This window comes from Schistocerca piceifrons, chromosome 2 (genome assembly GCF_021461385.2).
Source record: "Schistocerca piceifrons isolate TAMUIC-IGC-003096 chromosome 2, iqSchPice1.1, whole genome shotgun sequence".
Lineage (NCBI taxonomy): Eukaryota > Metazoa > Arthropoda > Insecta > Orthoptera > Acrididae > Schistocerca > Schistocerca piceifrons.
The window spans coordinates 436,854,305-436,878,892 of NC_060139.1; the positions used below are offsets into that span (position 1 = coordinate 436,854,305).

The window sequence follows — 24,588 nt, forward strand, 5'->3', positions numbered from 1 at the left end:
AATCTATCCACTTACACTGTATCTTCAAAAATTGATTATTTTCATGAATACTAAGTTTTGTAGTTCCTACATAGACCTGATTACAAAAATTGTATTACTCATGAGCTTGATTTCATCACTTTCTTTGTGTGTTTCTAATAAAAACTCCAATTTTTACTCCATTTTGTCCAGAATCCTGGGAAAAACTGTTAAAATAACAATCATTAACATGCTAGAATTTTAATTATAAACTGAGATGTTTGTTTCACTTTTGAGTATCTTCACCACTGATAGCTATTTTATTGAACTGTGATCAACCATCATAATTAGCACAACAACTATAAGTCAAATAGAACTATGGGTTATGCAAAATGGATTCCCTTGGTAGAGTTGAAAGAGGAAGTGTGGAATGAGATACGGCACAGGAGACTTGGTATGGATTTTCACATCTGTGCGGAAAGTGGGACTATCAGAAAATATATATGTTGCACATGTTGCTGGGTGCAATCTGATCTTTGCAGCCAAGATCTTGCATTGAAAAATTTATTATTTGCTCAGTGACCAGTTTCAACATATGTAGCTGTCATCTTTGGGTATTCTGTAGTATTACAAGGTGAATCCAGAAAGTAAGTTTCCTCATTTTTTTAAAAAAACAACATAATTACAGGAAAAACTTTATTGACAACAGGTACAGCAATTTTTTAGCTATTTTTCAACAGTCACTGAAATAAATGAGACACCTGCCTTGCCATATCGTGGGATCAATTTCTATAATTCTGAGACGTAGAAGTATCCTGTCTGTGAATGGAACCAGTGTGTGACAGTCATCTTCAGCTCTTCATCATCGTCAAAACACTGGCCAGAGGACAGGAATTTCTTGAGGTCCAAGAAAAGATGGAAACTGGGGGGAGCAAGAACAGGACTGTATGGTGGATGATCAAACAGCTCCCAGCAAAATTTTTGCAAAACAGCTGCTGTGCGCCAAGCCATATGAGGAAGAGCATTGCCACAGAGCAGCACAACACCTGCAGTAAGCATTCCATGCCTCTTGTTCTGAATGGCAAAGTCACATCACTTTCTGCACCGACACTTATCCGTTTGGATTTTGTCTTGACCAGAGATCCACTGTGATGTCAATGCATTGACTGCAGCTTGAATTCCAGTGTCAAATGAAAAATCCATGTCTCATGCCCATAACAATTCCGTTGAGGAACTCCTCACTGTCAGCATGATACCACTACAGAAATGTCAGTGGTGCTTCAAAGCATTTTGTTTCGTGCTCAGGTGTCAGGTTTTTCAGCACCCATCTGGCACACAATTTCTTGAACATCAGGTGCTTAGCGGCAATTTCCTGCTACAAGGATCACAATATATGTGGAAAATGACTGCTGAGCTGCGTAATGATCATGAAGCTATGTTTCTCGAAGATGTGCTGTGCCCCCCCTCCCGTGCCCAGCTCAACCAGGTGATCGGGTGTGATCACTGATGAGGGACAGTTGCCCACTGCACTCTTCAACATGGACACACTTAAGAGCTTCGGAAAAAAAGTCTACACCAGAAACGCATCTGTGTTATGTGTTTGTTCATGATGCTCTGTCCGTAGACCTGACAGAGCTGCGGGGAATTTCGAAGGCCACTATTTTTTGTGCATTAGGGAACTTTATCACTGACCAAACCTCACAGGTGGCGGGAGAATGAATCAGAGATAACACTTCTGGACACTGCTGATGTAGTACTGGCACCAGGTGGGATCTGTCCAGCTGGCATTTGATTGTCACACCAACAGATCTATTGCACATGTGCAATTTTCTGGCCAAATACATCTACTTTAAAGGAAACAACATTGAGAAACTTACTTTCTGGATGCACCTCGTATTTCCACAATACCTTTCAAAACCAGTCACTGAGGAAATACAAATTTTTTCAATACATGAACTTGGGTGCAAAAATTCTTATTTATCACTATCAGAAAAGTTACTTACTTAGGGCACATCATTGTTTGTCAGACATCCCACATGACGTTGAGGGTTTTCATCTTTCATCAAGAAAACAAAAGCACAGACACACCATACATGTCCTCCATATGAGATGCTATGGCAGTCCAGAGATGTGGATCAGTGCTGGGAGGTTAAATGAAACTGAAGACCCACTCAATGACCATGAAGCCTCAATGGTATGGACAACCTTCTATGCTCATCATAGTGAAGAGGACATAAAATGGCCAGAACATGAGGATCTGCCAGCACTATCATACAGAGGACCACTGGCAACATCTAGATCCAGAGTGCTGTAGTTGACTCCAATAAGAACTTCTTTACAAGTGGATCACTGTTTCTTCAGGAGAGGGAGCAATGCTGCAAGCTGTGTGCATGCAGTGTAGTGTAGCGATTAGCATTGCTGGCTGGCATGTTGCAGGTTGCCAGTTCAAACTCAACCATCATTAATTATTTGTTATTTAGCAATCACATTTCTAGAAGGTTCTTGAAATATCTTATGCTTGTAATGTTAGCACATTCTAGAATAGTCAATATTTGTATAAATAGCTGCACTCTCTGACCAGGAGATCAGTTTTGGCTGTATATTTGTGTCAGTGACAAACATGTTTTCAATTCTACATATTTTACTTTACTGATGACCATGCCTTTGCATTTGTACTTGATTGTTGTTTGATGTGACAGCATTCCTGTCTCTTGTTTCAGTCAATCATACCACAACACTCCATTTGAAACTAAAAACAATCATAGGTTCTTTCAATTTACTCACATGCCATCTCCTCAGTTTTAACTTTCTGTTAATTTTCCAGTTTTAATCTGCAACTCATAAGGAGCAAATGATGGCCAAAGTCCACATGTGTCCCTGGAAATGTTTTGTACTTAATAAGCCAGTTTTAAAATCTTTGTCTTACCATTACATAACCTGTATGAAACATTCTGGCATCTCCAGATCTCTTCTATACATACAACCTTCTTTCATGATTCTAACTCACATGTTTACAAAGATTAAATGGAGCTCTATGCAAAATCTGCTAGGTCCATCTCATTCTTTTCACACAGTCCATGTTTTATTATTTTTCTTTCTCTTCCTTTTCCTACAATCACATTCCAGCCCCCCATCACAACTAAATCTTCACCTGCCTTAATAACCTGAATTATTTCTTTTGACTCGTCAGAAACTTTCACTCTCTTCATTATCTGGGAACTACCAGGCATGTATACTGGTACTGATGTGGTGAGTGTGGACTTTGTGTGTGTCTTGGCTATGATAATGTATTCAGTTACTGTTCACAGTAATTCATTTTCATGCCCACTTTTCTTACACTTTATTATACCTACTCCTGCATTAGCCATATTAGGCTTTGTGCAGAAATTCTTTTCTTCCTTCTTCATTAATTCACATGACGTACCTTTAACTTATCCATTTTTCTTTTAAAGTTCTGCAACCTACTTACACAGTTAAGGAATCTAACATAAAAACTGAGACCTGAATGCTAGATTTGTTTTTGCTTTGGATGAAAATGTTCTCCTGAGTAGGACCCATTAGGAGATCCAAATGGGGTTATACATTTTACCTCCAGAATATTTTATCTCAGAGGGTGCCATCGGTAAATTTGTAATCTTCATTCTAAATGGATTCTGGAACATAAACAACCTGTTTGAAACGTATCCACAAGCTAGAATCACAAAAATTGACTTTCTGCAAATTATTCTTTCAGAAAAAAATATCATCGTCATTTGCCTAATTGATCAGTGGCTATACATTCTATAACAGTTTTAAATAAAATAATAAATTTTAGGGTGTGTAGAGTTATGATGGCAGAATATTATCATCATCTCAATATACAGGATTCCAGGTAGTGATGCAACCAAACTATATTTACGTAAATTCCAGTACCTCCTACATGAACTTAAAAAAAAAAAAGAAAAAATGTAACTTCTGATGATTTTAACACAGATACAATGAGGAAAACAAGCAGGTCAACTAGATTTATTGACTTAAATCAAGACTCTGGTTTTAACCTAAATTTCAGTGATTTTAGCAGGGTAAATGAGTGAACAGCAACATGCAGAGGCAATACTTTAATAAATTACACATTTAATAACATTTTTGAATTCTCTTTGAACTTAGAAATGTCATACCTTGATGCTTATCAAATTACTGAAAATAAAGAAAATGGAAGAAGAAATTTTCATGAAAAGATATTTCAGTAATGAAAACAATCACAATGTTCTTCTCAAATGGGACTTCTAAAGATTTCACAGTCACAGACTACAGGAGATTAGAGTACATATTAAAAAAGCTATTTCAATAAGCACATGTAAAAAAGATTGGTCTGGTTGATTGTTTGTCAATGAAGATTTTATACCACTGCCATCAACAAGTTCCAGTCAGCAATCTAGATACCGAGTCAAACTGTGAAGCTTTTGTCAATTGCAAAGAACTACTCAAGTTATGAAGTACATACCAGCAACAACCATAAGCATTCTAGGTGATCAAGGAGAATATTGGATATCCATGTGTCATCAACAGCCACAACTCACACCTAGATGAACATTCATGTGAACAGCTGAAACAATCCAGGATATGTACAGTTCTTGTGCAAATACTGAAAGATACTGTAAAGTTGGTAGCTTATGCTTCCAGAGTTCTCTCCAAGTCCAAGATGAACTGAGTGCTTTGCAGTTGTTTGGGTCATCAACACATTACGACAATATTTATTCACTGTTATGACAGACCAATGTTCTCTGTCATACCTGATTAGCCTGAAGGATCTGTAGGGTCAATTGGCAAGATGGGCACATAGGCTTCAGTAGTAAAATGTCACAGTGGTACACAAAAACTAACACAAACACAAGGATGCCAACGGCCTTTCAAGGAATCCTTTGCTGCAACACAGCAGAATGGATGAAATCTCAATAAATGACACTAGTGCTGAACAGAGGGACTGATGCAAACCCTTCAAGCCTTGATGATGGGGCAACCAACCAAAGGAGAATTCCAATTAATAAACAGAACACTGTACATAAGGAACTATTATCCAATAGATCAGAAATGGTTGCTTGTCATTCCTGCTCATCTAAGGCCAGCTATCCTAAAGTATTTCCATGACGCTCCAACAACTGAACACACAGCATTCACGATGACTCTGTCTAATCAGACACTGGTATAACTGGGCATGCCTTCACTGATCCATTAAACACTGTATGACCCCCTGTAAGGAATGCCAGTGACAGAAACAAGTGCCCCAACTACCTCCAGAACACCTAATATCAATTCTACTTGCAGCAGTGACATTCCAGTGGATTGGAATTGAAGTTCTGGGAAGGTTCTTGAAGTTGAAAAATTGGAATCAATGAATAATAGTTTGCACTGACTACCTCATCTACTACATTGTTACCACAGCTGTGCTGAAGATACAGCAACTGCAAAGATTTCTTGTATGAGGCATCATTGTGAAGCACAGAGCACTCTATGCAATGATCTCGGATTGTGGAAATGTTTTTCTGTCAGGACCAGTTGAGGCAAAACAAACACTGTATCAGTGTAAGAGGTACAGAGGTGAGTGAGTGTGCCTGGGCTTACCCCAGTTCACTATTGCCAGTGCCACATTGTCATAGTGTGATATGCTTAACAAACAAAGGACAATTAACAGTTGCAAGTCTCCACTTGATCAGTGCAATATTTTGGTTAAAATCGACATCTTTATGAAAAATTGAAACTGCCCAAACATTAGACTCAGAAATCTCAAAATTTGTATGTAACCTCAGTTTCATGTAAAAACATTAAAATATGACATCAAAAGCTACCTCTACTAGTTTTCGAGTTATTTACTAAAAAACAAATGTGAGATGAAAACATTCTTATTCATGGTAGATTAAGTATCATTTGTATTTTTAACAGAAAGTTATAATTACAGGATTCACTTACAATTACAAAATAATTCATTATGAACAGGATGACTGCCATGCTTGTAAATGCTTATGAATGAGTTTTGTATAATGTGTTTCATGTGGATTAAAATATTCAATGCTTTGTGTTCCAATATTCATGAGAAATGAAATGTTTTAAGTGATTTTTGTACCAAATGAGGGCTTACGGCCATGTCCGGTAGTACAAATAAAATTCAGTTAATACAGTTTACTGTCATGAGTTTTTTGATACAACACTTTGTCAGTGACTAAAGCCAACTTAATTGTATTTATAAGAACAATAAGAAGATTGTAAATTGTTAAATGACAAAGCTATTAATTAATACAAGTTCAAGGAAGGGGCCATTTAGATACTGCTACCTGTGTCTAATGTGTTTGATAGCACACGTTCCATTTGGTAGTTTGCTGTGCTCCTTTATAAATACAACCTGAGAGGCAGTGGTAGGACACACACCGCACCAAGATATCAAACTGTCAGTATCTGTATGAAGTCAGAGCTGTGCAGATTTGAGTGCATTTTCAGTAAAAGTAGGAAGTGGACTCAAGGACTGTACACCACACGGGATCCCAAAGATTTCACAGAAGTACCTGTTTGTGTGCCACCTCTAATGTTGACAAAACTGCGTGGCAAGTAGTGAGATTATTTTCCAGTTTTAAGGTGAGCAATTAACTTTTGGTGATTAGGAGTCACGGCGATAGACCATTTTACTTGGAACTTCACGTACATGTCACCTCTGAACTCTAAAAATGGTGCTGTTTCCAATAGTGATATTAGTTAACAATACTAAGGCTTATATTTTGTGGGTGTGGCCTTTTACAGAATATATCCATCAGTTAAAACTCAAAAACTTTTATTTGCTGTCATAGTTCCTGGTCCCACTGAGTAAATAGCTAATAGGATCATTTTCTTTCAGTGAGTACAAAGACTCATGAGGACTTGCAGACTGGAAATTGTGGTCAGAATGTTCTCGATCGCTTTCTAGCTGATGGCAAAATATAGTTTTCAGGCTCTTGTAGACAGCGAAGGTAGGTGGAAAGCACACACAGACAATTTAAGAGTCTTTTCATAATGATAAAATGAAGTAATGAGCATATGATTATTAACTGCAGCCCCACACAGTGTCAGAGGTAATTACATGTTACAACACACAGAGGATGGCAACTGCCTATCACTCACACACTAATGGCCCCAGAGTGTTTTAGTATGATGGTGTAAGATGAGCTCTTGATGTACAGCAATGTCAAACAGAGAGGTTGGGATATAATACACCCAGAGTGACAATCACACGTAATACAGTGAAGGAAGACACTACAGGCTTCACATTGTTCTTTCCACTCAACAGTTGCAAAGGTGAAAGAATGATAGATACACTTTTCCTGTCTCAACTAGATGATACTCACATGACTATGTGAAACACTTCATCATCATGACTGAATAAGCAAGACAGATACCTTGGACACAGCCTATGAACAGGCAAGAGAAGTCCGAAGGAGTTATAATACCAAGCGATGGCCAGTAAGATACAACATGGCCACGAGTAACAAGACGGCCACGAGTGTAGAAGTGTGTGATTCTAACTTGAGAAATAGTTATAGTTATGCTGTTAAAAAGGGAGTTTGTAAGAATTGTAACACTGAAATAACAACGCTAAAAGAATGAATTGCTAGCTTACAATTCATAGTCAGTTCCTTAAGAAGCAATATTGACTCACTCAAGAAAGAAAATCGGGATCTACGATCGAAGCCAACACTAAGTGAAGTGATGCAAGACAAAAGTAATATATCGTCCAAGTGGGTAAAAGTGTCATACAAAAATAGTGTTCCAACTACAAAAAGAACAACAAAGTCTGCTAAAACTGTCACATTTTCGGAAAAAAACAAATATCATGTTTTGCAAACGAGTGACTGTGATAACGACTCTCCAAATGATCATGAACTTGAAAAAGTCAGTGAACTGAAAATGAATAGCATTTTTTCAAATAATGTCAACAACAAACACAGATCATCCAGGAAAAAGAGTAATGTACTATTACTAACAGACAGAAATCTATCTAGCATGCCCCATGAGAAAAATCGCGGCGTAGCAGTGACTAGTGTAGTCAAACCGGGTGCGGGATGTAAAAATGTTGAAGACATTAACTCTCAGATGAAATTAATGCAAGAAAATGACTTTATTGTCTGTATAATGGGTTCAAACAATGTGGCAAAAAATGAAGCAGAGGTTTGCGAGAAAATGCTGCAAAGTTTTTTACAAGCTAATAAATGCAGAAACACACTAGTTGCCACACTTCCTCATAGACATGATCTGATTTATAGTTCGTGTGTAAACAAAGAAATTCGGAAAACAAACATTAAAATAAGGAAACTGTGTTCTCAATACGCTAAGTGCGATGTACTGGATATAAGCAAGCTGCATCGAAATCTGCACACGAAGCATGGAATGCATTTGAACTATGAAGGGAAAATAATTGTTTGTGATCATGTTAATGAAATAATTAAAGAAAGACTTGCAAGGGATAGAACAATCTATCAGCTTCCTGAACATCCTTCCAACAACAGCAAGGACAACAAAATAAACAAGAAAGAAGAATGAAAATACAACACTGCTGACGTTCCTAATTTAAACTAGAGGTATGTGATGCTGTAAATATGATTCCCAATTACCAAATCGTGAATACGCCCGAACTAAAAATTTATCACCATAATGTGCAATCCCTGCGTAATAAGATCGATGAAATTAACGTACTATTAACACATGAACTTAATGATATCTTCATGTTAAGCATTTCTGAGCACTGGCTTAACCCAGAATTAATCAAGAATATGAAAATAAACAAATCTGTCTTGGCTGCTTACTACTGCAGGAAAAACATCAAGCAGGGTGGGGTAGCAATTTACACAAAGGATAATGTAGATTTTATTACACTACCTGACTTAACTAGGTCAAATGTCGAAAAGGATTATGAAATTGCAGCTATAAAAATTACTCAGTTCAACCTGGTTTTTGCTACAGTTTACCAATCACCATCCGGGAATTTTGAACTTTTCTTAAACAAAATGGAGTCATTGCTAAATAAAGTAAATAAAATGAATTGTGAATTGATAATCTGTGGTGACTTCAATATTTACTTCCTCACGAATAGTGGAAATAGGGAGACCATTTTGAACCTTGCAACGTCCTACAATTTAAAGGCTGAAGTAAAAGCAGCTACCTGAGTATCAGAAACTTGCCAAACAGCTCTTGATCAGTTTCTAGTCAAGAAGAGTTTACACAACACCTCACTAAAAATTTTCAATGCAGGTTTTAGTGATCATCTTGCTCAAATATTAAGCATAAAAGTACAAGGCAGTATTATTAACAACATGACTTTCAGAACAACATATCGAAGTTATAATCAGCGTAATGTAAACTACTTCAACAACTTATTACAGAAATAAAAATGGCTAGGAGTGTACAAAATGAATGATATAAATGAAAACTTCAACACTTTCATTGATACATTAACCTATTTCTTTGAACTTGCATTCCCATAGGAGGAACTCTAGAACAAACAGCTGGATCACAAAGGGAATAAGGGTTTCATGCCAGAAGAAAAGACTACTTCATGAAATATGTAACTCAAAAAATTCCTCACCTGTATTATGCGCATACTATAAAAAATACTCCAAAATATTAAGAAAAGTAATAAAAGCAGCAAAAATAATGCATAATGATGAAATCATTTATAATTCAGCTAATAAATCAAAGGCTATGTGGAGTGTTATAAAAAAAGAATGTGGAGAATACAGACAACCTTGCAAAAATATAACACTATCACATAAAAATAAAAAGGTAACAAACCCTGTAGAAGTAGTCAACATACTTAACAACTTTCTCACAGGTGTTGCTGATAATATGTTACAATCAAACTTTAAGAGCAACCAGGCAAATGAATATAAAATAAGTGCATGTAGAGGATCAATGTACATCAGTTCTGTTTCACAAGATGAAGTAACTAAAGCAATAAAAGGACTAAAAAATTCCAAATCGACAGGTATTGATGGTATACCTGCAACAATGTTAAAGAAGAGCACATCAAACCTAATTGAAATACTCACACACTTATCCGACTGCTCACTTCAGTCAGATACTTTCCCTGATGTGTTGAAAACATCAAAAGTTATTCCTGTATATAAAAGAGGGGATAAAGACAATGTAAATAACTACAGACCCATCACAATTTCCTCCTGCATCTCTAAAGTACTGGAAAAAGTTATGTATGAGAAACTTATGAAATTTATAAATAAAAACAGCATCCTATGTAATGAACAACAAGGATTCAGAAATAAGAGGTCAACGACAACTGCTGTCTATGAGTGCATCAATTCCATCCTTAACCTGATGGACAAAAAACAGGAAACAATAGGCGTCTTTATTGACTTGCCAAAAGCTTTTGACATGGTGGACCATAAAATTCTGCTATCAAAGCTTGAAAGATATGGTATTCGAGGTCTGTCCAACAAGTGGATCAGTTCCTTCCTGACTAATCGTATGCAGGCAGTGTGCATCAAGCACACAAATATTGAACTAAAAACTGTATCAAATCACTTATCTGACTATAAACAAATTAAATGTGGTGTACCCCAAGGATCAGTATTGGGACCCCTTCTGTTTCTTCTGTACATAAATGATCTAAGCTTAAATGTTGATGTACAAAAAACAATCATATTTGCAGATGACACCACAATTCTACTAAAAGGAGACAACGATGAACAGTTACAGCACACAGAAAACATGGTCACAAACAACTTAGCAGCTGGGCACAGAGTAATCAGCTTGTAATAAACAGTAAGAAAACCATTGCTCTAAAATTCCACAATGTTCCTAACAAGGACATGTTTATCCCATCAGTCTCTATAAATGACGAACCAGTTGGTAACAATACTGAAACCAAATTCTTAGGACTTTGGCTGCAGAGTAACATCAGATGGAATAAGCATATTGAATATCTCAATGCAGAACTGAGCAAAACATGTTACCTTCTTTGTTCATTAAAATCAGGCTGTAGTGAGAAAACAGTATTGAATGCATATCATGCGTACTTTCATTCTCGTCTTAGATATGGGGTCACCTTCTGGGGAAACTCTAAAACAGCTAATAGCACTTTTAAACTACAAAAAAGGGCCATTAGAATCTTGTTTGGGTGCAAGCCTAGAGACTCTTGTAAACCCCTGTTTAAGAAATCTGCTATTCCTCCATTACCATGTGTATACATTATGGAAACCCTTTTGTTCTTTAAATTAAATGTAACAGGCAAGGACCGGAGACTGCAAAAAAACTGTGATATACATGAGCACTTTACCAGACAAAACAGAAACTTACATGTGACTCAAATCAGCACAGCACTGTGCCAAAAAGGTACCTTCCGCATGGGAGTTAAGCTTTATAATAAACTTCCTGAAAACATAAAACCTATCACTGAGGTCAATACATTTGGAAAATCTCTAAAGTCATATTTACAGCATCACTGCTTTTTCTCCATTGAAGAATATTTAAATTTATGAAATGTGTTATATAAATACTTACATGTAAAGTGTATTATTGTAACCTTAAATATGTATGCCTTGAAATGACTTTCAGCCTGTATATTTATAACTTGACTTGTCCACTGTCTTATGCATAAGCTGCTATGTAGACAACAGGACCAATAAAAAATACAATACAATACAATACCTATACAGAGTTTTACACCTTTGCTGAATGCAAGACTGTCATAAAAGTTACTAAAACACTACTTTGGGCCCTATCATCTACTTTGTCGCTTATCAGATGTCACAAACGAAGTGAAGGTTTATGACTCTTCATAAAGAAGACAAGGTGCAGAGATGTCACCTATATCATTCAGATGAAGCACTATTACAGATCTAAGGTGCCGATTGACAATGGAGTTCTTGCTCAAGGACACTGAAGACCCCACTTATGAATACGAAGCATTGATGGGAGGGGCTACAACTGATGTTCATCATAGTGAAAATGATATGACAACATGATCTGAATGCAAGTATTCCCTGATGACGCTATAAAGAGAACCATTGACAAGATGTAGATCAAGGGAGCTGTAGATGGCTTCAGTGAGAACTTCTGATGCTTCTCCAGGAGAGGGAGCAATGTCACGAACCGTGGTGCATGCAGTGTGGCACAATGGTTAGCATCACTGGCTGGCACGCTGTGGGTTGCCAGTTCAGACCTGACCACTATCAATTATTTGTTATTTAGTATTTCTCATCTCTTGAATTTTCTTGAAACATCTTATGTTTGTATATTCTGGAATAGTGGATGTTTGCATAAACAGTTGCAGCAGCTTCCCAAAAGTATGGAATTATGCATAGTGCTGTACCGTGGCATAAGCTGTATCAAACAGAGAGAAAGCAGAGGGATCATAAACATATCAGCATCATTCAGTTTTATTTGCTGATGATACATCAGCACTGATAGAAAATCAAAATACAGAACAATTCCCCGAAAATATCACAAATGCTCTAGTAAACCTAGACGTCTTTTTCCATCCAAATGGCCTAAAGTTAAATACTAAAAAATGCCGTTGTTGCAGTTTAAGATAAAACAGTCTAAAACAAATGATATTCATATTTCGTGCAGAAGACAGGAGCAAAATGAAGCAGAACATGTCAAATTCTTATAAATGCAATTGGACAGAAATCTATCAGGGTCCTCCCACAAAGACTACCTGAAAAGATACGATATTGTGTTTTGGGAAAATACTAGCAACATGCTGAGAGTACTAACCTTGCAGAAACAAGTGCAATGCAAGGCTAAAAGAATCTTGTCAGCCACTATTATGAGACCCAAAAATATGTGTTCCTTCATTACACTTACATGAAATAATTCTCTTAAAAAATAATAACCCTGAACTGTTTCTTCTAAATTATTTCTAGCACACATATGAAACTACAAATAAAGGAAGTTTCATGTTCTCTAAACACACACTTCCACTTTCTGCACGGACCCCACAATATACGGGAATAAAAATATGCAACAAGTTCAGAGTCACAAATTTTCAAAGGCTGAAATTTAGTTAATAAAAAGAAAATTATATAGCACTCTGGTACAGAAATGCTATTATGCTGTTGAGAAGATTTTAATGATGGTCTGACAATCTGAGCAGAATAAAAAATTTAATTCATACTATGGAACCATATGGTAATAAATATTTATACTACATACTAATAAAATAATAATAAAAATTTATAATCTGTTGCAGTTATCAGCTGACAAGGCTCCTGTAGACTAAATCAATTGACCATATATGTTATGAGACAGCAAAATTCTTATTCCGATAACAGCTGGAGTTTTCCCCTTACTTTCAGCTATTCACAGTGCTGCTCCTTTGCCAGCCACAGTACACTCTCACAGGCAGTCTCAACATGGCATCACACTTAGCATGTTCAGCCGCCTCCTAGGTGGCACACATACCAGGACCTGTCTTGTGTTTCCCCACAAGACATTCAAATAGGCTATTCATCCACCAATTGTTACATCTACCACAAACAGAGTGCTGAAACCCAAAACTGTTTGATGCATGTGGCACATACTTCACACAATGATATTCATACACCAAATACATGATTTAAGTGGCTGTACACCAACACAGCTGGTTATCAGCCAATTCTCATCAGCCAGTTCCAGCAATTATCACTCACTTGTCAGCCACTCTGATCAGTTCAAATTCAACAGCTCCAGATGTCAGACAATTTACAATGAGTGTCGAACAGAAGTCAAAGTGACAGTCAGGGTTTTTACCTACCAAGAGCCTGAACTTAAACTCTCTGAATTTCAATTACATTAGTGTTAATCATATACTGTGTTAGATTACATTAGTTCCATTAGTGCCATCCTTCTCACAAAGAAAAAGCTGAGTATATTTTGTGATGTGCATCTTTTTAAGAAATGATTGTTATTGTGCTTATGTGGTGCCATTAGTGATTCTGTTTTAGAGAGGCTGTCTCTAGTGTGCAAGGAGGCCACTTTCATATAGCAATGGTTTCCTGCAGTAAGGGATTACTGGTAGCTTCCTGCTACTTTTGCATTGGACACCTATTTTTGGTCTATGTAACATAAGCTGGCAGAGGGAAAAGCAGACAGCACATTGCCAATTTTACACAAATTAGTGACAAGGAAATGTGCCATAAATGAAAGCAAAAATTTCAAGAGGATTTCAGAAAGGATTTCTGCCAGTACATCTTAAATGACAAACAACTTTTGGACAAGTGCATTGAATTTTCTGTGGTAATTGACAATAACTGAGTTTAGCTATTCAATTGATTCCTGATCTTTATAGAAACTGCTAACCCCAAATCCTTTTCATTAAGATTTAATTGAATATTCTATAGTGTTCTGATTTATATTTTTCAGACATGGTCCAAACAGAACTACTGCAGCGAATAGTTTTGCTGCTATAACTACTTCTCAATATGCAAGAGCTATTTCTGGCATTTGACCAGAAACTTTAAGCCTGGTTGAATTATACTCTCATACCAGAACAACATTTCATCATACATCAGGTATCAGATGACGTTGAGTGCAAAACCTTCTTTATTTCTAATGCTGGTGCAGATATCTTTCAATTAGTGAAAAAACTATGTCCAGAAGTTGACCAAGTGATTCTGACCTATTCAGCAATTGAAGATAAACTGTAATCATATTTTTAGCCTCAAATACTTGTTTCGGCTGCCAAGCATACTTCTTTGATGTTATAAGAAACCAAATTGAGGTTACAAAGAGTGGATAGCACAGTTACAAGGCTTAACTACAGAGTATAAGTTTCAGTGCAAAAATTTCATTAATAAAATATCATATGCAGAATCTCTCTCTCAAAATATGTTTACCACGCACTCAGCAGCAAGTAAATTAAAGGAAGACCTGCTTAGCTTGATTAATCTGTCTCTGCATGACTGTCTGTCATTAATATGGGCATATGAACAGACACAAGTATTAACTGACATGCTCACAGATGACTGTGGTGCAGACACAGGCAGTCCAGCCACGCAATCAGGGCAGCTGCACCAACAAATCACAAGGCATGTGAAGATCACAATGGAATCTACATTTCATACACAGATTCTCTAGGTTTAAATAAAAATTTTGTGCACATGGAGGGGTAATCACAAGTGAGAATATTGTTTCTTTCAAAACAGTTTAATCATTATCACAAGTCAGGACATCTATCAGGGGTGTGTAACACTAAATGAATCAGGCAACGAAATAACACACTCACCATCAGGAATACAAAAGTGATTCAGAATTAAAATTTAAATAAGGTTTACAATGAACCTGCACAAATCAATAATTTTTCACAATGATAATGTAATATGAATGTGATATTTTCAGTAAATGATAAGGCTTTTTCTGTAACACTTCACGTTAACAACATGCCATCAAAATTTCAATTTCTATAATTTATCTGCAGATGTAAAAGAAATTAGAATCATTGATACTACATGAATTTCAAGTTCACTACTTTGCTAAAGCGATCAACAGGTACCAGTTAAACATCAGTTTCGTTAAAAATGTTGCACATAAGCAATTAACCAGACAGGCCAGATTCATAGTTGTCAGTTCTCAAAAAGCAACAAATTTGATGGGCCTTGATCTCCTCCATGCACTTGGCTTCTCCATTCATGAAAGAGTGAATCAGATTCATCCTGAAATTCTGATCTTAAAGCTGCAACACATGTTGCAAAAATATGATAACTTTTTTCCAAGTCAACAACTAGCATTGAAGATTATCAAGCACACATCTTGCTGAAGCTGAATGCTGCATCAAAATTTTACAAAGCACACAAAATTCCCTTGCATTACAGAATATAGTCAAAACTGAATGGTATTATAGAATCCATAACCACCAATCACTGGACAACACCAGTTGTAGTTGTACAGAAACCAAATGGCACATTATGGACCTGTGGAAACTTCAAAGTGACAATAAATGTGTAATCTATCATTGATTCTTATCCAATTCCAAGACCAGAAGAACTGATGTCTGAATTAGTGCATGTGTGTGGGAGGGGGGGATGTGAAGGTGACCATATACTTCGCAAAACTTGATCTCAAGGAGTCCTATGTACAAATACCTTTGGATGACAACACACAAATATTCATGATCTCTACTGAAAGTTTGTTCCAGCATTATTTACTTAGGAAGTCTCCTTACATTGTGAACTACCTGGATGACATCACTTTCTAAGGCATATTTCCGGACCAGCCATTATGTGATATGGAAGCCGTCTTCAAGATTTTTCAAGCAGCAGATTTTAAATATAATAAAAGCAAATGTATACTCTGTCACCATAAAGTACAATACTTAGGAAACATTCTGTTTACTCACAGCATCAGGCCAATGCTGCTTCCTGCCAAAGATTTTGAGCAATTAAGTGTCATATTACAATAAATAAGTCACTATAGGAAGTTTATCCCACATGTTGCACCTATAAGTGAACCATTTCACAACTTCACAAATTATTAAGCAAAGGCACAAAATGGAACTGGAACAGTGAATGCCAACATGCATTCAAAAACCTGAAACAAAGTTTGCTCAGTGCCAAATGTTTAACAACATATGACACACAAAACATTGACAATAGCAACCAATTCATCAAAATATGGAATTTGGCATTGCTCTGTTGCACTGACAATATGGTTTTAAATGGCCAGCAGCATTTTCATCAAAAACACTGACAGTTGCAGTTAGATTGAGAAAGAAGCATTTGTTGTTATTTTTTCTGTTAAAAAGTGTCATATCTACAGCCACAAATTCATTCTACTCACAGTCCACAAGGCTTTTGTGGATATTTTTGAACCACATAGTACTATTCCATGGGACAGCTCAACAATTGCAGTGAGGGCACTACTTTTCTCCAATTATGACCATGAAATAATTTTTAGCACCACAGCGCAACACATGAATGCAGAGTTGCTTTCACAACTGCCAACTGAGCAGGACAAAAATTTTGATTTTTCAGGAGATGTATTTTTTCATTAGATTCAGTCAGTCAAGACACTGTGGAAAATTTCCAATTGAATTCTAACTTAACTGCAAAGCATGTGTCAAAGGTTCCAGTTTTATCTAACACTAAACAATCCATTCAGAAGGAGTGGCCTATAAATGGAAAGTTGATTAATCAGCTTTAAGTTAAATCTTATTTGGTATGAGACACACTCTCACAGTTACAAGATGTCACTCTGGTACATTCAGAATCAGTAAAGACACAAATGGTTTTTTGGAAGTGCTTAGATCCAAAAGAACTTCAAATGCCATATAAATGATACTAGGGCATAGTCCATGTCAAACATGTTGTCAGAGGGCACTGCTGCAGCATAGGTATAGATAGAGAGTTAATACCTGATGCTCACTAAATTCCACGTATGTCAAAAATACCAGTCAGCTCATCCTTGACAATTTGTCACAGGTTTTCTCCACTGAAGGACTGTGAAAGCAATAGTTGCTGGCAAAGACAATCAATTTTCTCCTCAAGAGCTCAGACTTTTTCGTAAAAGAAAAGCTCTTCATACTTTAAAACCACACAAAAAGCTGACAAACTTGCAGAAAGATTTATATGGATGTTCAAGTTGCAACTGACAAAGCTCACTCAGCAGTATAATAAAGACAATGCTTTGTCATTATTTCTTTCTCAGCACAGAATCACCCTAGATGGAGCAAAATCTCCAGCTGAAAGCTACATGGGAAAATGAATCATACTTTAATGTCAGTTTTAGGGCCGGAGCATTAATTACAGTTAAGACAAAAGTATTTGAAAATAAATGATCCAGTACTGATTACAATGTACAAATCTGGAAAGAAAGTATGGGTACCAGGCAAAGACATACAGCAGCTCAGCTATCTCATGTATCAAATAAAAACTTTTCATAGTGTCACAGTATGCAAGAGCAACCAGATGTAGTTGCAACACACTCATTCGCACATAGGCAGAACTTCTACACTGTTCATATTCAGAAGACTTCAATGCAGCTGGCCATCTGGGGTATCTACAGATGCGGCCAGCAGTCACCACCAGTGTCATCTCGAGCAGTGAGGCCCACCTGTAGCCAACCAGTGATGACCAGATGGATGTGGAAGATGCAACTCACCCCATAGACAAGCCAATGGACTTGGACAAGGACAACACTTGATCAATCAATCAGGCTAATGAAGGCAACTGCATCAGCTTGTCCCCCCCCCCCTCCTCCTCCTCCAGAGAGGGATGATGTGTTTCTGACAGCCACCTTACACAGCACTAGTCTCACAAGCAGTCTCAGCATGGCACCACTCTTAGTATGATCAGCTGCCTTCTAGATGACACTCATATCACAAACTATTTTGTGCTTCCACACAAGAAATTCAAATAGGCCATTCATCTACCAACATTTACATCTGCCAGAATAGAGAGCACTGAAATCTGGAACTATAAGATGCATTCACCAAACAGATCACAGGATGACATTCATACACCAAACACATCATTTAACCCTCCAAGTACCACTGTAGTCATATGACCCCATAAGCACATTGGAAATACTGCCCCTCTTAGGGAATCATGTTAGTCTAGCACCTACAGCCAAATCACATAGTGATTCTTAGAAGGAAAAAAAAAGAGAGGAATGAATAAATAGATCTTTTCATCCCTAATTTGGAAATGAAGTAATTTTCAACAAAGTTGACTTTGAATGAAAATTAAGAGTGTAAAATTTCCCATAAATTAGGTTTAAGTGACTTTTTGCATCAGACCATCTATATGGCATGTAGCGCATGTTGAAGTTACCACAATTTTGGGTGCCACCATCAAAACCCAACTTCCCATCTATAATGTTCACTCAAATGGCAAAATGAAAGCTTTCATCACTCCTACAGTTAAAAGACGTTCAAATAACTTATATACTGACAATAATTAAGTTTTGTTTGGCATTTGGTAATAATAATAATTATTGTTATCATGATATATTAGTAATACAATAATTTTAAACAAAATTTAAACAAGTTTCATCCTCTTCACACTTCGTACAAATGAGGGTTCATTGGTAAGGTATATCTTTGATAATTTCCTCCATGAACCAATTCCAGCTAGGAGTATCTGGTAGTTGACTGAATGTGACATATGACCACGGTAGATCGGGTGGGGATATTGATGTAGAATAACAGTATCCAGTGATGTTTGTGATGATGACAACAGCAAGCAAACCCAAATACTGTTGACCTTGGCTCCCAAAACTACTGAATTATCACTTTCATCAAAATATTTCAATTTTACGGAGTCAGTGTGTCTAATTACCTCCACTGACGGTATTTTTACTAGTCACAGAATAAGGTCCTGAGATGGCCCAACTCCTCAGCTTTGAAATTGCACCAACTTTAAATGTGCTACACACCACACAGTTGGCCTCACAAAAACATCAATGAGATCTGTTTTGTGGGAAATTTTATTCTCTTTATTTTTATAAATGGTCAGCATGCTGAAAACTGCACTGTTTTGCAGCTATAAGTGAAAAACTGAAAAAAGGTACCATTTTCCTGTTTTTTCCATTTTTTGGCCTTTTTTGGGGCAAAATTTTGGTGGGACTTTGAAAATTTGAAGTTAGAACCCCCAAAAGCACACAGAAAACTTGCCTCAAACTTCTACAAAACTTTCCATTATTTGGCCTATCTGAGCACCATCTGACTGGACATCTACACAGATTCTCCTTTGCTGTGATTGCAACTACAGAACAGGTATCTGTATTGTTGAGACATGCGAGATCCACACATTGATCATCACCTGTAGCACATACTCACAAACTTCATCCTAGGCAAAAATATCTAAAAAATGCAAAATCAACAGCTACAGAAATAATTTTAGAAACTGACACAAGCACAATGGAGCAGTAATCAAATGAAAAAGCTTCACTGTTACTGGTAACAAAAGGGAACTCATTGTATAATACAAAACTATCTGCTAATGGTTAAGGGGAGCAGCAGAGAAAGCAAGACTTGGAACCTAATTTGAAAGAGAGAGGGGGTGACTCTAATACCAGGTGAGTAAAAGCAATGGAGTGGGAAGGAAGCAGATATGAGGATTGCAAAGATTGTGAAAATGGAAGATGTGGGGGAACCATTCCCACCTGCAAAGTTCAGAGAGGCTTATGTTGTAGAGGAGTATCTTAATGACACAAATATTGAAAGACCTGATGAAGGCATTGATGGTATGGGGTGCAACAAGTTCATTAACTAGATGGTAAGTTTGTTTTTAGCTACAGTTTGACAATGGTCATTCAATGGAGTTAACAGCTGACTTTTTGCCATACCTACATAAAAAGTGCACATCTATTATTTGCAATGGATGCTTCCAAAAGTAATTACCTTTGGTGAGGTGGGATATTTGTAGATGCTGTGACAGGATGGCAGTAGGAGGCAATGAATGAGTGTATTCGAAAAGTCTTGTCCTGAGTTGTTCATAAGATAATGATCATCAAGTGTGAAACAGGGAGCAGCCTGGCAAGGGGTGAACTAGAATATTCTGTAGGTTAGATGGTTGATAGAAAACAACTTTGGATGATGACTGTTGGATGTTTTGTAGTATATCTCCTCAAGGCACAACAAGAAGTAGCAAAGCCTTGGAAAAGGACAAGGCTGATGTTTTCCAGGCTTCAGTGATATTGGTTAAGGGAAGTATGCTAAATAGTTGAAAGTGGAAATGAGATTGTTAGTGGCACAAGACAAAATGGAACAAGAAGTCTATTCCTAGAGTAAATGGGTAGGATACTGTGTGTAAAGGATATGGGAAGGCCATCAGCACCCATGGATAACTTCTAATTCCCACTCCAGATGCTGAAACTGACAAAATGGACTTGGCTGTTTCTATATCTGTCATTCACACTATAATAGCCCTGCGGTATTTTTATATTGCTTTGTGAGTTAGCAATCTTGCTAGTAAATAACAATGTGGCATGCAAGCAACCAGTTCAATGTCAGGACAACATAGGGAAGATAGTGGCTCATGACAGCAAGGTCGTGGAGATGGTGAATGTTGAGTACAGTCACATAGTATTCACAGTGAGAAGTAAGGATTATGGTGGTAATGGGACAGGGACTGTAGAAAGGCTATAGACCAGGCTATTCAAATGCTGCAGGAGTGGGAGAAGGAGCAGCTAATACAGGCTGCCTGCCACGTGGCCCAACTCTATGTCTACATCTACACCCTGCAAGTCACCTTATGATGTATGGCATATTCTGTGCATGCATGAGGAACTTGGCCAACCGGACCATTAAATGCAAATGTCAGAAAACAGGGTTTTATCTAAGATGAGAAGAGCAGTTGAACAGAAGCCGCTCTCTAAGTGACCACAGTTTGACATTGTTACTGAATGTTGAATACAATGCAATTCCTCCAGCTGATTAAGCTGTTATTCAGGAAACTCTGGCGAATATTTAAATGATGGGCATGGTCTAATAAACAAATATTGACAAATTTATGCACATTCTATCATTTAAGTTGGCTGTGGGATTGACAGCATTTATGCTGACCACACATGACACTGCCAGTCCACAACTCCAAAATCAGCCAACTGTATTAACTCCTGGCTGGATGCTAGAGGATGCTTCGCTCATTTCATTATCTCCATCACTCACTGCAAGACCAAAATGTGGTGCAAGAAATGCAGATAGTCACTGCTAATAACCATGCCTCCAATGGAGCAAACCGTATCCTCCCACACTTCTTTATAAGACAGAACACACAGAGATCTGGCGCAGAAGATATTATGAACCTTGGAAGACTGCCTTCGAAGCCTGTGCCACAATCCTCAATTACTAAAAATGACTAGTTGGAGAAACAATGACAGTATTCAGTCAGTCCAACAATTGTAAATGCAACAAAGGAAGTTAAATATTTGCTTTTGCTTGCTTGAATATGTGTACATATTGTAAATAAAAGTATACGAATTTTACCCATGGAACTGTATGTCCTTGTGTTTATAGTATAAAGGTCTACCTTGTATCCACTTCCTACAACTGTAAACACATCAACAATCATCAATATCACCTTCTGCAGTAGCTAACAATAATTTGTACCTTCTACCAAAGCTAACATGCTTGTGCTGTATGAAAACATATTGAAGAGAAATACATGACAACTGTATTCTGATGTATGTATAAATAAATTAAAATATACACACACATATAAAAAAGAAATAACACATGCAATCTGTAGTGAGCAGCAACATAACATACGACATGCTGAATGAACTCTGTACATTGTTTATTGCACACCTTTTTTTCCACTTTCATCTTCTCTTCATCTTTTGACCCCTACACTTTGTTTCTCCCTTTAATGTACACCTTAATACTCTATTAAAATTGTCTTCAAAAAAATTGTCACTTGCCTTAATGTTTCTGTTTCCTTTGCTTTTTTAATTTTACTTTTAAGAATGTAGCTTCCATACATGGGATCGTTCTGTTCAAATTTCACTGCATCAAACTTGAATTCATTTGGACTTGTGGTTTCAGATTTTTCAGGTATCCTCTCTACATACGCAGTTGGTAAGTTACACGTCTTTAAAATACCATGGACAGTTTTTCGTAAATCTCTGTGTGAAAGATTAATCTTCACTGTTCGAAACAAACCTAAAAAGAAGAAAAAGTGTAGGAAAAATATTATGTTTGGAATAAAATACCATCTTACATTTTCATTTTGTGTACTCAACATCTTTACAAATCAATAAACTACAGACAATATTTCAAGACCAAAGAAAGGACAGTAAACAAAAAGGAATATTTATTTCTTATGGCAAGTTAATAATCACTCTGTGAGACACATTAGCACAGTACACGTGATGTGTCCCATGTCAGCAACAGCAAGTGCAAACAGGTAGGGGTCTGTTAATTGTCAGCGTTTTGAACATCTGGTGAATAATAATACCCCTTAGAGAAATGGCGACAAGAGATGGGAAACAGTCTCTTCAACACAATGAAGAGACTGTTCCAGCAGCCACTGAGAGAACCAGGTGCAACAAACAAAAGGTTTTTTACCATGTTGGAATTAATGATGCCTGTCGTCTGGCAGCAGCTGGCAAGGAAAACAGAGACACCAGCCTTGGTCACAGAATCTTAATGAAATTCAAAATCTATGTCATTGTCCCCAGACTCCCGGTGACAGGCCCACATGGAGGACTTCCACACACTCGTAGTCTCCTTAATGGCACGCAGTTTGTTGTGCATACCGAGGCTATGCCATTCTCCCAAAGGGAAAAAGCCTTGAAGCATAATACAGATCAGGTCAGGTCAGTTTCAGAGATTCCGATCTCCAGAAGCAGTTTCTGCATAGCCTGTTTGGCAAGCCTGTCAGTAAATTTGTTGCCTGGGCTTCCAATGTGTCCTGACATCCACACAAACACCACGGAATGACTGGACCATTCCAGAGCATAGATGGACTCCTGGATGATTGCTACCAAAGGATGGCGAGGGTAGCACAGGTCAATAGCTTGGAGACTGCTCAAGGAGTCGGTACAGAGAAGAAATGACTCACCAGGGCATGAACGGATGTGCTCTCAAAAGCATGAGATATGGCCACCAGTTCTGCACTGAATACACTGCAGCCATCATGGCAAGGAATGCTGTTCAATATGGCCTCTGTGAACATAGACAAAGCCGATGTGACCATCAGCCATCAAGCCATCGTTGTAAACCACTTCAGAGCCCCGGAACACATCAAGAATCAAGAGGAAGTGACAGTGGAGAGCCGCAGGAGTAATTGTGTCCTTAGGGTCATGTGAAAGGTCCAGATGAAGCCGCGGCCTAGTGATACACCATGGAGGTGTATGCAGATGGACCCGGAGGGGAAGTGGTAAAGGAAAGGACTCTAGTTCACAGAGGAGGGATCGGGTACGAACTGTGATCATAAGCCCTGACCTGGGCCGCCAATGCAGGAGATAAACCTCTGAGGTGGGAAAAGGAGCCAGTAATTCGGGTGATGCTTATGTCGCTGTAGAGTCCGCCAACACTCCTTAATTGCCTCAGCGATTTTCAGCGACCACCAAGGTACTGTGTTTCACCTGGGGCACCCTAAGGAACAGGGGTCATGTTTTCCGCCGCAGAAACGAGTCCTGGTGTCTCGCTCAACCATCACATTGATGTTACTGAGTGGGGGAGAATCAATGGTGACAGCAGAGGTGAAAGTTTCCCAGTACGCCTTGTTTAAATCCATCTGGGCAGATGTCTGTGGGCATGAGGTGGGGGGAGTGACAGGAAGATGGGGAAGTGGTCACTGCCACATCGTGGGCTCTCCAGTGGACAGATGGGATAAGTCCTGGGCTGCAAAGTGATAAATCAATGGCCGAGTAAGTACCATGAGTCACACTGAAATGCGTGGTGGCCCCAGTATTCAGGAGGCAGATGTCGAGCTGGGACACTAAATTTTCAACATCTCCACCTCGGCCAGTAAGCATGGTGCCACCCTACAAGAGGTTATGGGTGTCAAAATCTCCCAAAAGTAAAAAAGGTTTAGGGAGTTGATGAATCAATGCAGCCAATACGTTCAGGGGTACTGCACCATCTGAAGGAAGATATACGTTGCAGACAATTATTTCCTGCTTTGTCCTTATCCTGACAGCCACAACTTCAAGAGGAGTTTGAAGAGGCACAGGTTCACTACATACCGAGTT

At 37.8% G+C, this 24,588-nt stretch overlaps 1 protein-coding gene across 2 annotated transcripts in view; it reads right to left on the minus strand.

The window, feature by feature from the left end:
* The window catches only part of LOC124777296 (T-cell activation inhibitor, mitochondrial-like), a 344,729-nt gene that overhangs the window by 197,808 nt on the left and 122,333 nt on the right, over positions 1-24,588 (minus strand). For both annotated transcript variants that reach the window (XM_047252648.1, XM_047252647.1), the window contains one exon: positions 22,312-22,552. In XM_047252648.1, the coding sequence (XP_047108604.1) occupies positions 22,312-22,552 (241 nt within the window). The remainder of the gene's footprint in view (positions 1-22,311; positions 22,553-24,588) is intronic.